At 52.7% G+C, this 14187-nt stretch overlaps 1 protein-coding gene across 1 annotated transcript in view; it reads left to right on the top strand.

The window, feature by feature from the left end:
- The window catches only part of LHX4 (LIM homeobox 4), a 44676-nt gene extending 30704 nt beyond the window's left edge, over positions 1-13972 (top strand). The window contains exons 3-6 of the mRNA XM_081485844.1: positions 3421-3623; positions 10168-10322; positions 10723-10894; positions 13034-13972. Of these exons, the coding sequence (XP_081341970.1) occupies positions 3421-3623; positions 10168-10322; positions 10723-10894; positions 13034-13428 (925 nt within the window). The 3' untranslated portion in view covers positions 13429-13972. The remainder of the gene's footprint in view (positions 1-3420; positions 3624-10167; positions 10323-10722; positions 10895-13033) is intronic.
- The last annotated feature ends 215 nt before the right edge of the window (positions 13973-14187 follow it).

Genomic DNA, 14187 nt, shown 5'->3' with positions numbered 1-14187 from the left:
CGATAAAGAGTCTTCCTGCAAGGCAAGAGACCCAGATTCAATTCCTGAGTCAGGAAGATCCCCTGGAGAAGGGAATGGCCACCCACTCTAGTGTTCTTGCCTGGAGAATTCCATGGGCAGAGGAGCCTGTGGACTACAGTCCACGGGGTCACAAAGAGTCGGTTATGTCACGTGCTAATTCTCCCCTGCTTGCTCCGACCTGTGCTTGAAGATGCAGTTGGAACACTCATTCCTCCCAGCATGCATTCATCCACTCCTTCAGAGGTTCTCGGTGGGCAGGGATCAGAGAATTGCCAGCGATGTTGCTCTGTGGAGGAAAATCATGTGAGCTGTTAGAATTCTTCCTTGCATTTTCTTTGTCATTTGGATCAGCTCCAACTGCTTTCCCTGGGGAGACCAGCTGTCCACGGAGGTCCAGCAGGGCAGCACTCACCAGAGAGGTTGTCCTTCTGATGAGCGAGGCCAATGCTGTTTGCACCTGATGGGCAGGGCCCTGCACACAGTAGGGGTTCAGTGATAGGATGAGGGGGGTGCTGACTGGCAAGTTCCTCGGAGGCCTCTTCCTTGGCCAGTGTGCTGCTCTGTCCCCACCGCCGTCATCCTTCAGATTTGGTCAGGGCAAGTTCACAGTTTTACCTTGTTTCCATCCAGGGAGTTTTAACCATGGCCATCTCATTCCTGCCCACCGCAGAACAAGCCGCATAGCCTTTCAAGGCCATGGCGGTCGCACCTGCAGCCCTGGCTAGTCTAAGATCTGGAAACTCACGACAGTGTCGTCATCGCATCCGCAACCCACAGGATGACGGCACCGTATTCTGGGCTCGCTGGCTCTGACCAGGAGTGGGGGTTGGGCACCCCTTGGGCCTCAGCCACACTGGGGGAACCCTCTGGGCCCCGGGGGTGCACACAGTCCTCTCAACAAAGGGTCCCGTTGGCTGTGCTCCAGGGGAGAAAGGTAACGAGAAGCAACTTCCACTTACCATCGGTATAAATCCCACAATCAGGAAAATTGCTTCAATTGCTAAAAAACGCTGGTGGGAAAGTCCATTTATTTTTCATTTTTCTTGTGCACTTGCCACCCTCATGCATGAATCACTGTCGGTATGTAGATTAAATTTATACCCCCGTTATCTTTCATGTCTCTGGGGCTCTGGTGTCAACTGGGTTTCTGGTTACTGAAAACCACTGCCTGCTTTTTAGTGGGGAGAGGATGTGGCCCTCCCTGTGGGCAGGGGCACGGCGGGGTCTCCACTGTGTTTTTTGGAGTCTCTGCTTTGTTTTGAGGTCTCTGCTCTGCCTTCTTCCTCCTCTGGTCTCCACCCTCGATTCGGCCACAGGACTTGCTTTTTGGAAAACTCTAGTTCTTCTCTGGAGCTGCTTCTGCTCCATCCTTTGCAGCAAAGGATTTGAACACTCGGGTTTTGGTGGTTTATTTGAGAGGGTTTGCAGTGAGCAGGATAAAGGCATTGTTTCATTTCCAACACCTGCTTTGTGCATTGCCTTGGCCTAGATAGAAAAACTATAGGCAATTTGAAAACAGACTCTAGTAACATATATGCAGGCTTCCTTTCTCTTTGTCCCTGAAACACATATACACACACACACGCAGTAGAGCTGGGTGCCTGCCTGCGTTCCTCTCTAATACAATGACAGCAGTTGTGGAAGAAGCCTGTTCTCACCTGTGCTCTGGGAGGTACTGAGCCATAGAACCATCTAGAACTGATAGTAGACTCCATTCTCAGATTTAGCCATCTCCGTGCACAACCTCTGAAAGCATGGGTCTTTATTCACTGACTTTCAACAAATGTGATCTCTACTTTTCTGGGTCCTGGACTTGAAATCTGATGAAAGCTTTGAAACCTTTTGAAAATCGGTTGAAAGTCCAGACCCCACCTCCTGATGCACAATTTTGAACAACTCAGGGGTGGCTGATGGAGCTTGTCCCGAGCTCCAGGCTGAGAACCCCTGCTCGCAAGAGGCCTGCTCCATGCACACCACCCTCCTCATAAAACCCAGAGGCATTCCAGGAGTTCAGAAGTCTGGGCTTCTTTCAACCCAAACGTCTCAGCCCCTCACACTCTGACACCCTCCTCGTATCTTGTCTCAGCGGAGCAGTCCTCGGGGCCACACTCCTGGCTCTTTGGGGTTACCCATCTAGACCCCCACTTCTCTGTGACTGTGTCCCTGGGAGGGGGCTGAAGCCACAGCTGGCCACGCCTGCTCCAGGCTCCTGCAGCCCCCCAGCAGGTATCATTACTGCACAAGAGACCCATCATTCTGCATTAATCTGGGATTCATCATGATAGCCATGACCATAATTAATTTATTTGGTATTAATGTGGATGAAATATGTACTGTCCTTTCAGGGGAAATCAGGCTGCCTATAAGCATTAGTTAAAAGGACCATTAAAATCAAACCTTCCCCAGATCCATTAGGCGAAGTCTTTCATCCTGAAGAAGATAAAGTTCTGCTGTGTGAAATGTCATGAATAATTAGGTTGATTGCTGTTTTAAACTCTGCCCCTTCCTCCCCAGCCCCTCCTGCTTCCCTCCTGAAGCAGGGAAGGCTCACCTGCAGTGGCTCACCACCCTCCCCCTTCATCGCCACCTCTACACCAGCCCCAAATTTCCCTCTGACCTCTGGGACCACTGGCATGGCTCTATGTGTGTGGCCAGAATGGGGAACGGGGCTTAAATGACCCAACTGGACTATATTTTCAATGGGTCTACTTCTCTTTCCTTCCCAGCCTTAGGGCAGGCTGGTGGTGGGCACCTTCCTCTTACCTCAATGCTGCTCCAGAAAGGTGCAGACAGAGAAAGGTCTGAGGCAGCATCCTTTAGACTTGCGTCTGCAGTCTCCCTGCCTGGAATGGTGGCAGAGGTAGAAATGCAGATTCCTGGGCTCACATCTCTGGAGCTGTGTGTGGGAGGGGGGAGGAGGCTGATAAGGATGGTTTGGCGTGTGCAGGGTGGAGGGGAGAGGCAGAAGAGAGGAACCATTGCAAGAGCCCTGCTCCGCTGCCGAAGTGCGACTTCTCCGGAGCTCCCCTGTGGACCCTGACATGCGGGGTGTCCCGGCCACACGGCTCCTCCTGTGGGAAGCACGTGAAGAGGTGTTCTGCCTGATGCTTTATGCACATGGGCACTTGCAGTTGCCCTGTGGGACTGGTCCTCTAGGCTTCACCATAAGGCTGAAGAGACCAGGAGACAGAGGATGAAACTGTCTGCTCAGGGGGACTTGGAAAATCCTATGGCCCTGGGTGAATTGATGACCTGTTAACTGGACAACTGGATGGCCCAGAGGTGGAGGCCCATGGACACCCCAGAACAGTGGGGTGGGCGAGGGGCCGATGAAAAGTGGGGGGAAGCCAGACCCCTCTCCCCACCCTCATGCTCTAATCCACTCTAATTCCCTGACAGGCGCTTCGGCACAAAATGCACAGCCTGCCAGCAGGGCATCCCCCCGACCCAGGTGGTCCGCAAGGCACAGGACTTCGTCTACCACCTGCACTGCTTTGCCTGCATCATCTGTAACCGGCAGCTGGCCACGGGGGACGAGTTCTACCTCATGGAGGATGGGCGACTGGTGTGCAAGGAGGACTACGAGACAGCCAAGCAGAACGGTAATCAGCTGCGCCCTGAATGGCTAACCTCTGTCCTGCCAGAGTCCAGGCTGCCCACCCCTCGAAGCCCTGCAGGTACCCTTCCCAGATGCCTGAAGGGAAAGAGATCTCCCATCCACCCCCCACCCCCAGTCCTTGGCACTGGCTGCCCCATTGAAGCATCAATCAAGTTATGGTTGCTGAGCAGCTGCTTGTCTTGGGACAAGGCAGTACTTTGGCTCAAGAGTAGCTGGGGACCTTGTGCTCATCATCACTCAGTCTCCCCATATTGGGACTTAGCCACTGGACCCCCAGGGAAGTTCCATGCTCCTTAGTTTTTTTTTTCTTTTTTGCTGCAAAAAACTTTCTTCCATTTGGTCCAAGGCTTGAGAGAGGGCTCCAAGGTGTTAACAAGCTGCCCAGTGGTTGCAGAGAGGGACTTCAGGCAGAAACCCTGACATTAGACGGGCTCCTCAAAGGCCGCTGGGCTCCAGAGACTCCTAGTTATGCTTGAGGATGAGCCTTTTGAAGGGATATTCTCCCAACCCCGCCCAGGGACCAGCCAGTCTGTGAAAGTGGGTCAAGTGGTCACCCATCTTCTAGATATGTTTCACCTCCTGCCCTAGGAAGTGGTTTTCCAGGAAGTCACAGATGCAGGGGTCTGTGCGAGGAGAACCCAGGCCATGCAGATCTGAAAGGGTCTGGTTTGGGTTCTTCTCCATGAGAAGGGTGGCTTCCATAGCATCCTGGGTCTTACCCCACTCATCTCGAAGTGGCTCCTGCATGTCCATGAAGAGGGCGTGGCTGCTGCACTGGTTTTGCATGTTCAAGACTCACTCCACGCCCTTGCGCTCCTCCTTGGCCAACTTGCGGGAAAAGTGGCCCACACCCTCCAGAGCCATATTGTCGTGGTTGAGATAGAAGCCCAGAGAGAGGTAGGTAGTGGAGGCCCTCAGACGCATGTTGACCAGGCGGTTGATGGCGGCCTCCCCTTGGTGGAGTAATTCTGACGCATCTGGGAGCTCATGGTTGATGGGTAATAAAGCTAAGCTCAAAAAACAGTGTTGGCTGGTCCTGGTGATCGCAGACCTGCTGAGTGGCGGATTCCAAAGGTCGTGACTGGGGAAAAGGTTTGGGGGTGGCTGGAGGCTGGCGCAAGGGGCGTCCTTGGGTCTGTTCCCTCCAAGCACTGTTGAAGCAAGAGACAGATCCCGGGACCGCCCTGCCCTTAGCTTTGTGTATCAGGATGCACATTTACCTCAGCCCCTCCACACCTCAAAGGCTTCAGTCAGCAAGAGCCCTCGCATTGGGCTAAGTCCCTCTTGGAACAGGCCAGCTTGTGTTTCAGTTAAACGTGCTGTTTCTCCTCTCAGCCTGCAGGCTCCTTGAGGGCAGGGACTTGGGGGTGATGACTCTTGTGTCTCCCAAATGCCCTTATGTGGGAGCAGACACTCAGCCGGTCTTTTCGCTCACGGAGACTCAGCCATCTCGACCATCCGCTCCCGTGCACCCGGCCACCCTCCTGGACCGCCTCTGGGCCACGTCCATGGTCTGCACAGAAGCTGATGGCACAAACTGAGGCTGATGTTGGGCCCCAGCATTGAGCAGCCACCCCAGAAAACCTGCCTTCACAGGGGCAGCCTGGGCAGCACCTGCTCCTGCCGCCTGAGGTCATGTTCTTGGGCAGCCCTGGGTCTTTCCTGGGACTTTACAAGGCTTGGGGAGCTCTTGGACCCCCATTCCCTGGCTCCCCTCAGAAAGACCATGTCTGATTTCCCACCTTCTACCACCTCACCTCAGGGTCCTCACTCACAGCTGTACCCTCCAGCCTGGCTCAGATTTTGGCATTTGGCCAAACTCACCTTGGGCATTTCAGATGCACGAACTCACAAAACGTCAAGGTCATTTGCCCTTGACTAGAATTTTTATGAACTCAGGGTGTTACTGTGGAATGCTCTTGTTGACAGCTCTGGGCTTGATGGAAAAAAAAAAATAAACAAGGCAACGACAATTTCATGTATATCCTTCCAGGTCTTTCCTGAGTTCCCACCTATATATTACATGGTTATGATCAATACATGGAGAAATTAGTTTTTTGCTTAATAAATGCAGTTCAAGGTGGTGACGAGGAGGCCCTTTCTGTGAGGCCGCTGGAGCTCGGCTTGGCTATGGCAGAGGTGGGAGGGACGGCACCTCTCTTTTCTGTCACCCGCCCTCCACTCTGCCCCCCTCCCCTGGCTCTGGCCTCCGGCATGGACAGCCCTTCCCTCTCTTCTCTTTCCCAGGCCTCTACAAGCCTGTTCCCGGGCTCTTTGCTTTAATGTATTAATCTGCTCTGGCTCCTTAAAACTCACTCAGTGCTGTTGCTTTGGAGTCAATTACGGTGTCACAGAAGATTAGGGCGTCTTGTCAGGGATAAACCATCAATGCAGAGGGACTCAGAGAGCCCAAGCTGTCTTCGGAATTCTGATGCCCTTCACCAGAGACATTAAGGATGGAGGCCTCCCCCAGGCCAATAGCTGCTTCTCACTATCAGTTGCCTCGTTTAGACCCTGAGAAGTTGCAGCCTGGCCTCCGCTGCTGCTGTGGATGGGTCAAGAGAAAGGGGAGACCAGCTGGGGAGGCAAGATGACCCAGTGGGGCTCACACTTGTATCCAGGATTGTTTGCGCCGTGGCAGAACCTCTGTAGGACAGTGGAAAGACACTGGATCTGGCCTCAGAGGCTGGGAGGCATCTCTGCTGGGCCACCCACTAACTTGGGGGTCCTCTGGCGATTGTGTAGCTGGTTGAGCCTTGGCATCTTAGCTCCACGTGGGGGGTCAGAGCATCTACCACACAGGGCTGTGTGCTGGGTTTCAAAGAGGCTGCAGCTTGTGGAATGGGATGTCACATGAGGGAGAGACCAGTGCAGAAGAGAAACGCAAACAGTAAGATGTGCTGTAGGTTTGATGGCAACTGGGCGTTACACAGTGTTTCTGGTCTGTTCTTCTGGCCTCTGGTTGTCCACGAGGCTGAGAGCACTCCATCCCATGGAATCTGGGTGATTCTTAGTGCAGCAGGGGCCTTGGTCTGCTGTGGGACATTGGGCTCTCTCTTTTTATGTTTTGATCCCTTCTTGCTAATCTAAACCCTCTTTGCGATTTAGATTCCCTCCACTGTGCTACACAAAGGATTGAGTATCAGCTATTTGTACCTTGGTGTGAATAATTTTGTTCATTTGTTACATTTCCTTGAATATTTGCATTCTCAATATAATGAGGTTGCCTTTTATGCCAGGGACAAGTGCTGGAGACCCCGCATAATTCAAAACTAACATATTTTAAGGCTAATTTTCCCATAGGAATTAATGTGAAAAATTGGGGTGGGATGTATTCTGGGAGCACATAAATCCATAACCAGTGAAGTGTATCTTTGCCTTAATGCTACTTTTTATTTTCTCAGCACTATCTCAGTCCCTCCCAGATGCTCTCTCCTAAATTAACAGCCTAGGGTATCATGGTCTTGCTTGGCCTTCCTTATAGCGTTTTATCACATTTAACTTCCACACCAAAGTTATTGATTTTTGGGTACATTTTTCAGCATGAGCACTGCCACCGCTACTTAATGAATACTTGGATGACATTGTTATAGGATATAAAAAAGATTTTAAATTATAATAACAGTGAATGTTAAAATAACAGCATGATAGTCCCTGTAATCGAAAGAATAAAGTTCTGTGCACGTAGCCAGCAGTACAGAACCAAGGAGCCACCAACCCAGGACAACAGGGGTTTGTCCCAATGGCACTGCCCAATGGCCATGATGAGAACAATTTCTAATTCACTAGGGCAACCTATTTTGAAATTAAGTGATTCTTGATGAATTAAAAATTTGGAGTGTTTCCGTTATTTCAAATTTTGTGTGTAATGTGTATATGGATTTTTTTGTTAGGTTTTTAAAAAAATTTTTACTTATTTTTGGCTGCACTGGGCCTTCGTTGCTTTACATGGGGTTTCTCTAGCAGCATTGAGCAGAGGCTACTCTTCATTACAGGGCACAGGTTTCTCACTGTGGTGACTTCTCTTGTTATGGGGCACAGGCTCTTGGCATGCAGGCTTCAGTAGTTTCGGCTCTCGGGCTCTAGAGTGCAGGCTCAGTAGTTGTGGCCCATGGGCTTAGTAGCTGCTTGTCATGCAGAGTCTTCCCAGACCTCGGATTGAACCCATGTCCCCTGCATTGGCGGGCAGATTCCTATCCACTGCACCATTTCCTCCCCATTGGCAGGAACTCTGAAGAGTATATGAATATTTTTAAAGTGCACTATTTTGTATTCACATCAAGTGCTGTCATGCTGTTATCTCTATACTTACGGAAAGAAGGATGTGATCCCTAACAATGAGTTTTGAAGGTTTTCCTCAGTGTCTGCCTCAGTGGCTCTGGAATCTTCCTCACTGGGTTCAGGACCCCAGGGAGGGACTTGAGTGGCAGGGCTTTGAGGATGACGGGGGCTCCGCTGGGGAAGAAAACAGCCCAGGGAGAAGGGAGGACTGGGGGCCTTGTCTCCCATCCACCGTGTGCACCATGGCTTGTAGTGTGAGCGGGGCTGCGTGACTACTTACTCCTGCACTGTGCTGCCCACACCCAGGCTTCTGAAGGGTGAGGGGACTTGCCCACATCACTGACTCAATGACAATGGTGAACCCCGGTCTTCTGACCCCGAGAAAAGCCTTTTAGAATGGTCATGAGGATCATAGACACATAAAGTTCTTGATAAACGTCAGCTGTTATTGTTGTTTTAAGAGAGGACTTCCTTGGATAGAAGGGAATAAAGGGAAGAAGATAGACATGGAGCAGACCCTCTTCAAAGGACACCAGTGAGAAGGGGCACAGAGAACTCAGGGGGTCGGATGCAGCTGCCCATTTCCTCTTCCTCGACTCTGGGCAGGGGTGCTAGGCAGAAAATGGATAAGCCTAAGTGCTGGGAGAGGAACAAGCCATTTACACTGCGTGCTTCTTCTGTGCTTGATTCTGGCTGAGAAGAGCCTTTGACTTACAGGCACTTGAGGCTCAAAATCTGTTGAAGACAGTTGATTAGTCAGCTTGTTGTCCTGAACACTCTTTATACAAGTGTTTTTCAAAAAAATTTGTTTGACTATAAGCCACAGTAAGAAACTTGTTTTGCTTCAACTCAGCACACTTATTCATACACCTAACACTGACCAAGTTTCATGAAGCAACACTTGCCCCCATTTGCCTCATCCATCCCACCCCACCCCTCCCCACCCCACTCCACCCCATCCCATCCACCCCACCCATCCACCCCACCCCATCCCATCCATCCCACCCATCCCACCTCACCATACCCCATCCAACCCATTCCACCCCATCCCATCCACCCCATCCCATCCATCCCACCCCATCCCATCCATCCCACCCATCCCACCCCAACCCCCCCCAACCCACCCCATCCCATCCATCCCACCCCATCCCATCCATCCCACCCATCCCACCTCACCATACCCCATCCACCCCACTCCACCCCATCCCATCCATCCCACCCCATCCCATCCACCCCATCCCATCCACCCCACCCCATCCCATCCATCCCACCCCATCCCATCCATCCCACCCATCCCACCTCACCACACCCCATCCACCCCACCCCATTCCATCCACCCCACTCCATCCCACCCACCCCACCCCGCCCATTCATCCTACCCCACCCCACTCTACCCCATCCCACCCCGTCCACCCCACTCCACCCCACCCCACCCTACCCCATCCCACCCCTCCATCCCCCCCACCCCACCCCACCCCATACACCCAACTCCACCCCACCCCACCCCATCCCATCCACCCCACCTCACCCCACCCCATCGACCCCACCCCATCCCATCCACTCCACCCCATCCCATCCACCTCACCCCACCCCATCCCATCCCATCCAATCCCATCCTATCCCATCTCATCTCATCTCATCCATCTTATTTCCTCTTTTAGTTTTTGATCAACTAAATTGACTTTACAACCCACTAGTGGGTTCTGACCCGTAATTTACGAACATTGCTTAGGTAAATAGTAGATGGACAGTTCACCTTTACTATGAGCCCAGGGCTGTGGAAAGGCAATGAGGTCATGGATGAGACCTGGGGGGTGGAGGCTTCTGATGGGAGAAGGGACAGGCATCTGGGGCAGCCCAGAGCAAAGACTTCCTTCTGTCTCCTTCCCCTCTGCAGCCTTGGCAGTAACTCACAAGGTTGGCCAGCGGAATGTTTGCCATGATGGGGAAACGTGTAGAATGGTACGCCTTCAGTCTGATGAGAGCCCCTTATGGCTGGGCTGGGAGGGGATAGGGAGTGGCAGGGAGCTGAGGAACAGCATATTGTCCTACCTTTTCAGTGACTCGGGAAGGCCTGTAGTACGGGAGTGGGCTCCATGTGGGTAGAGAGTACTCCCTCCCTCCCTCCTTCCCCATTCTCCCTCCTTCTTGCCCATAGCGGGCAAGATTACATGAGGAAAGGAGGAAGGATGAGACCCAGCTTCTTCAGATGGGCTGGAAGCAGTAAGAAGTGGTTTTCGTTGCAGATGACTCAGAGGCTGGAGCTAAGCGGCCCCGGACCACCATCACAGCAAAGCAGCTGGAGACGTTAAAGAACGCCTATAAGAACTCCCCTAAGCCCGCCCGGCACGTGAGGGAGCAACTGTCCTCGGAGACAGGCCTGGACATGAGGGTTGTACAGGTGAGGCCCCAGCCACCCCGACCCTCGGGGGCTCCTTTGCTGACCTGGGATCCCAGGCCGGGCACCACCTGGGGCCGGGCCTGGGGTGAGGGTGGAGGGTGTCCTGTGGGTCCCTGCATCCGTGCTGTCCACAGGAGGACGGCTCCAGGGGTGGTAACCACGGCACCTCATCAGTGTGGTCCCTGATCCCCTTGGGGCACTGGGCTCAGGGCCACGGCCCCAGGAAATCTGCTGAACCAGAGAGATGTCTGAGGCCCACCCAAGCCAGGGGAGCGATGGGCACAACCCATTCCTCACCCGTTTGCTGCAGCTTCAGTCTTTTTCTCTGGTCTCAGGGACCCTGGGGGCTTTGGGCTTGTGGTGGACACCCCCCGAGTGCGTCCCTTTGCTTGTGCGGCAGGTTTGGTTTCAGAACAGAAGGGCCAAGGAGAAGCGACTGAAGAAGGACGCGGGGCGGCACCGCTGGGGGCAGTTCTACAAGAGCGTCAAGAGGAGCCGGGGAGGCAGCAAGCAGGAGAAGGAGAGCTCTGCGGAGGACTGTGGGGTTAGTGACAGTGAGCTGAGCTTCCGAGGTGAGCAGGGCTGGAGGGGTGAGGCCGAGGCCCTAGGAAACAGTGACCCTCGACAGGCAGGAGAGATCTTTCTGGAGGCCTTGCCAGCTCTCTCCTGAACACAGGCCTCACCCTGTGACTTGGGGTAAAGGGTAGGGGGAAATGGTCATGGCCCTTCCAGAGGGGACAGGGCAGAGGAAACCAGGGCTCTGCTGCTGACCCATGGAAGCTGGGCTCCCAGGCCTGTGGACCCGAAGGCCTCCCCTCCTTGCCCACTGCCCGGGGCTCCCTCACCAGCCCACACAGCTGCGAAGGACCCCTGAGTCTCAGTCTGTGCCTCAAGCCCCTCTCCTGCATTTCTCCCCTCAATGGGGGCAGTGGCCTTCCTCCTGTGACCCCCTAGAGTGAGCCCCCTCCTCTCCTGGTGGTCGGAGGATGTGCATCACATCCCTTGGCCCTGGGGAGTCAGTACTGTGAGTGCACGTGAGGTGGGGACTGGCCTTATTCTGAAATCCCTTCCCCTACTGCTCACTTCATCTTGTCCCCAGCACATATGCTTTGCCGCATGCGCTACATTCAAATTTTGTGCGTCAGCAGAATTGCAAATGGCTGCATGTTTTGGATCCTTTGGTTGTTTGCGAATAGCCATTCTCTTGTATCGAGTCCTCAAATGTGAAAGATCTTCTCTTGTGGTGGGAGAAGGGAAGAGGCCTGAGCTGGGGGAATCAGAAATCTGGTTTCCAGTTGTGGCTCTGTCAAATTGATTTACTTTTCTTGAGCCTCAGTTTACCCATCTCTAAATGGGTATAACTGTATCCTTGCCCATCTTGCAGTGCTCTTGTGGGGATCCGTGAATACAACTGACTGGATGCATTTGGAGAGAGCTCACTGCATTTTTACGCTTGGAAGACACAACCATTCTTAGGCAGCTTGTGGTTCCTACCTGAGGGCCCTGTCACTTGGGATGACAGGTGTAGGCAAAACATCAGTTAATGGCCATTATATAGTGGAGCTGAGCCTTCATCTCCTGCCCCCTTTAAAGGGCATGACTCCCCTCCCCCTTTTCATTTTCATGGATGGGATGTGGAACAGCCTAGGGCAGGTTGTCAGAAGGGATGGATGTTGAAGTCCACTCTGGGGTGGCCTTGGTAGGAATGGACACACAGGCCCAGTGGGAATAGAAAGGAAGTCTGTGGGGCAGCAGATGGCAAGAGCTGCCTGCGAGGACCATGATTTCCTGAGAGGACCGTAGGTCAGCCCAAAGGTCTTCCCATGAGGCTCAGGGCATGTTCAGGGGCCTTATGCTCACCTTCCAGGCCTCTTGGCTGGGGCCGTGGGGATGGAAAGCCACTCAATCTCCTCTAAGCTGCTGAAATCAACATCTGGAACATACGGCATTGTTAAGTCTTGTTTTGTAGCTCCTTTCTGTTGGGTGCAGGTGGGCCCCTAGGTTGACATATCACTGGTCTCTCCATGTAACTATCTTATTTTTCTTAAGACTAAAATTGTTCACCTCAGTTGGAGAGATGAATTCTTCCAGGTGGCAAAGATTCCACGAGATCCCCTAATGAAATTCCTCAAGAAACAAGAAGGGCCATTTGCCTTAAGCAATCCAGTACTTTGTCCCCAGTGAAGAACTTATCAGTAGAGAAATCAAGTCCTTTGATACTGAACCTCTTTCCCAGGTAGAACAGAAAGCTTTTGTGTACCTGTCTTGCGTCCTCAGTTCCCTTGACCCCACGGCCCTGCTTGTTTCCCTACAACTGAATCAAGTACTTTTTTCAGCTCAAAAGCTTTCAGATTAAATCTTGTTAGCACAGAGTTTCTTCCATTTGTGCTGTGGATGACATGTGACACAGCAAACCTCAGGCATTCGTATTCCATAGCCGTAAGTGTAGCATCTTTGTACATGAGCCACCTGAGACCAACAAGCTCACGAAACATTTGTCCAGCCTTCTGGGACCTGAGCATGTGGTCTCTGGAGGTGTTTGTTCTGTTTTTCCCCTTGACGTGGGTCAGTGTCTGGATGCCGGGCTGACATGTTGGTGTCTGGTTCACGCTCGGCTTCTTTCCTGGTCATGTGTATTCCTAGGTTGTGAAGAACAGGGGAGCGTTGGAGTCCTGGCAGCTGACAATAAATCTCCGTTCTTTTGTCCACAGAGGATCAGATTCTCTCAGAACTTGGCCACACCAATAGGATTTATGGCAACGTGGGGGACGTTTCAGGCGGACAGTTAATGAATGGGAGCTTCTCCATGGACGGGACAGGACAATCCTATCAGGACTTGAGGGATGGGAGCCCCTATGGAATCCCCCAGTCTCCATCCTCCATCTCGTCCCTGCCATCCCACGCTCCTTTGCTCAATGGGCTGGATTACACGGTGGACAGTAACTTGGGCATCATTGCGCACGCAGGGCAGGGAGTAAGCCAGACGCTGAGAGCCATGGCTGGGGGACCCACCTCTGACATCTCCACAGGAAGCAGTGTAGGCTACCCCGACTTTCCGACTAGCCCGGCCTCTTGGCTCGATGAAATGGATCATCCTCCTTTTTAAACACTTCTCCTCCCCACCCTACCTGTCCTTCTGGCTTGAGAGAATATCTTCAAGGATCGAAAGACACATGCCTTTTAAGGACCGAAAGTGCGCCAATGTGAATTTCCATTATTTTCAATGGAAGTCCTCTGCCGATCCCGGGGAGGTCGCGGCGGGACCCCACTGGGGCTGGCTTTCCTGGGAAGCGGTGGGAGAGCAGCTGCCTCTCAGGACACAGCACAGGGGCGCAGAGCCCAGAGCGCTAGGGTGCCGGCTGGTCGGCTCCTCCCCTGCCCCCCGTCCTGCTTACAGGCTTTGGCTGCTCAGTGCTTGGTTAATGGGGTGACTGTGTCAGGCCACCTAAGCCTTCGGGAACTCTGCTCCAACTGGAGAGTCTCATGAGATGTCTCCTGAACCACTGCTCTCGCCAGAACTGAGATTCCCGAGGTGGAGGCCTCACGGCCCTTGAGTATCGATAAAAGTGATTTCTGGACCACCCTTACTTAACCCCAATTTTCAAAATTTAAAAAAAAGTCACTTATTAAAGATGAGTGGAAAACTTTGACGACCACAGTTTGATGTTGAACATGCTCCTTCCTCTCTTTTGTTTTTGTTTTGCTGTGAAAAAATATGACTTTTTCCCTACCCAGAACTGCACGCCAGAGACAATTTTTTCAGTTTTGGTTTTTATGAAATTCCATCCCAATCACTGAATCCCTGATGGCAAGAAGTGGTTTTCATTGCAGGTGACTCTGAGGCTGGAGCCGAGTGGCCCTGGAC

Source organism: Giraffa tippelskirchi, chromosome 5, assembly GCF_054371585.1.
Source record: "Giraffa tippelskirchi isolate mGirTip1 chromosome 5, T2T-mGirTip1v1.2.pri, whole genome shotgun sequence".
Taxonomy (NCBI): domain Eukaryota; kingdom Metazoa; phylum Chordata; class Mammalia; order Artiodactyla; family Giraffidae; genus Giraffa; species Giraffa tippelskirchi.
The sequence above is the reverse complement of the archived record's forward strand: the minus strand, read 5'-3'. Positions and strand labels throughout refer to the sequence as shown.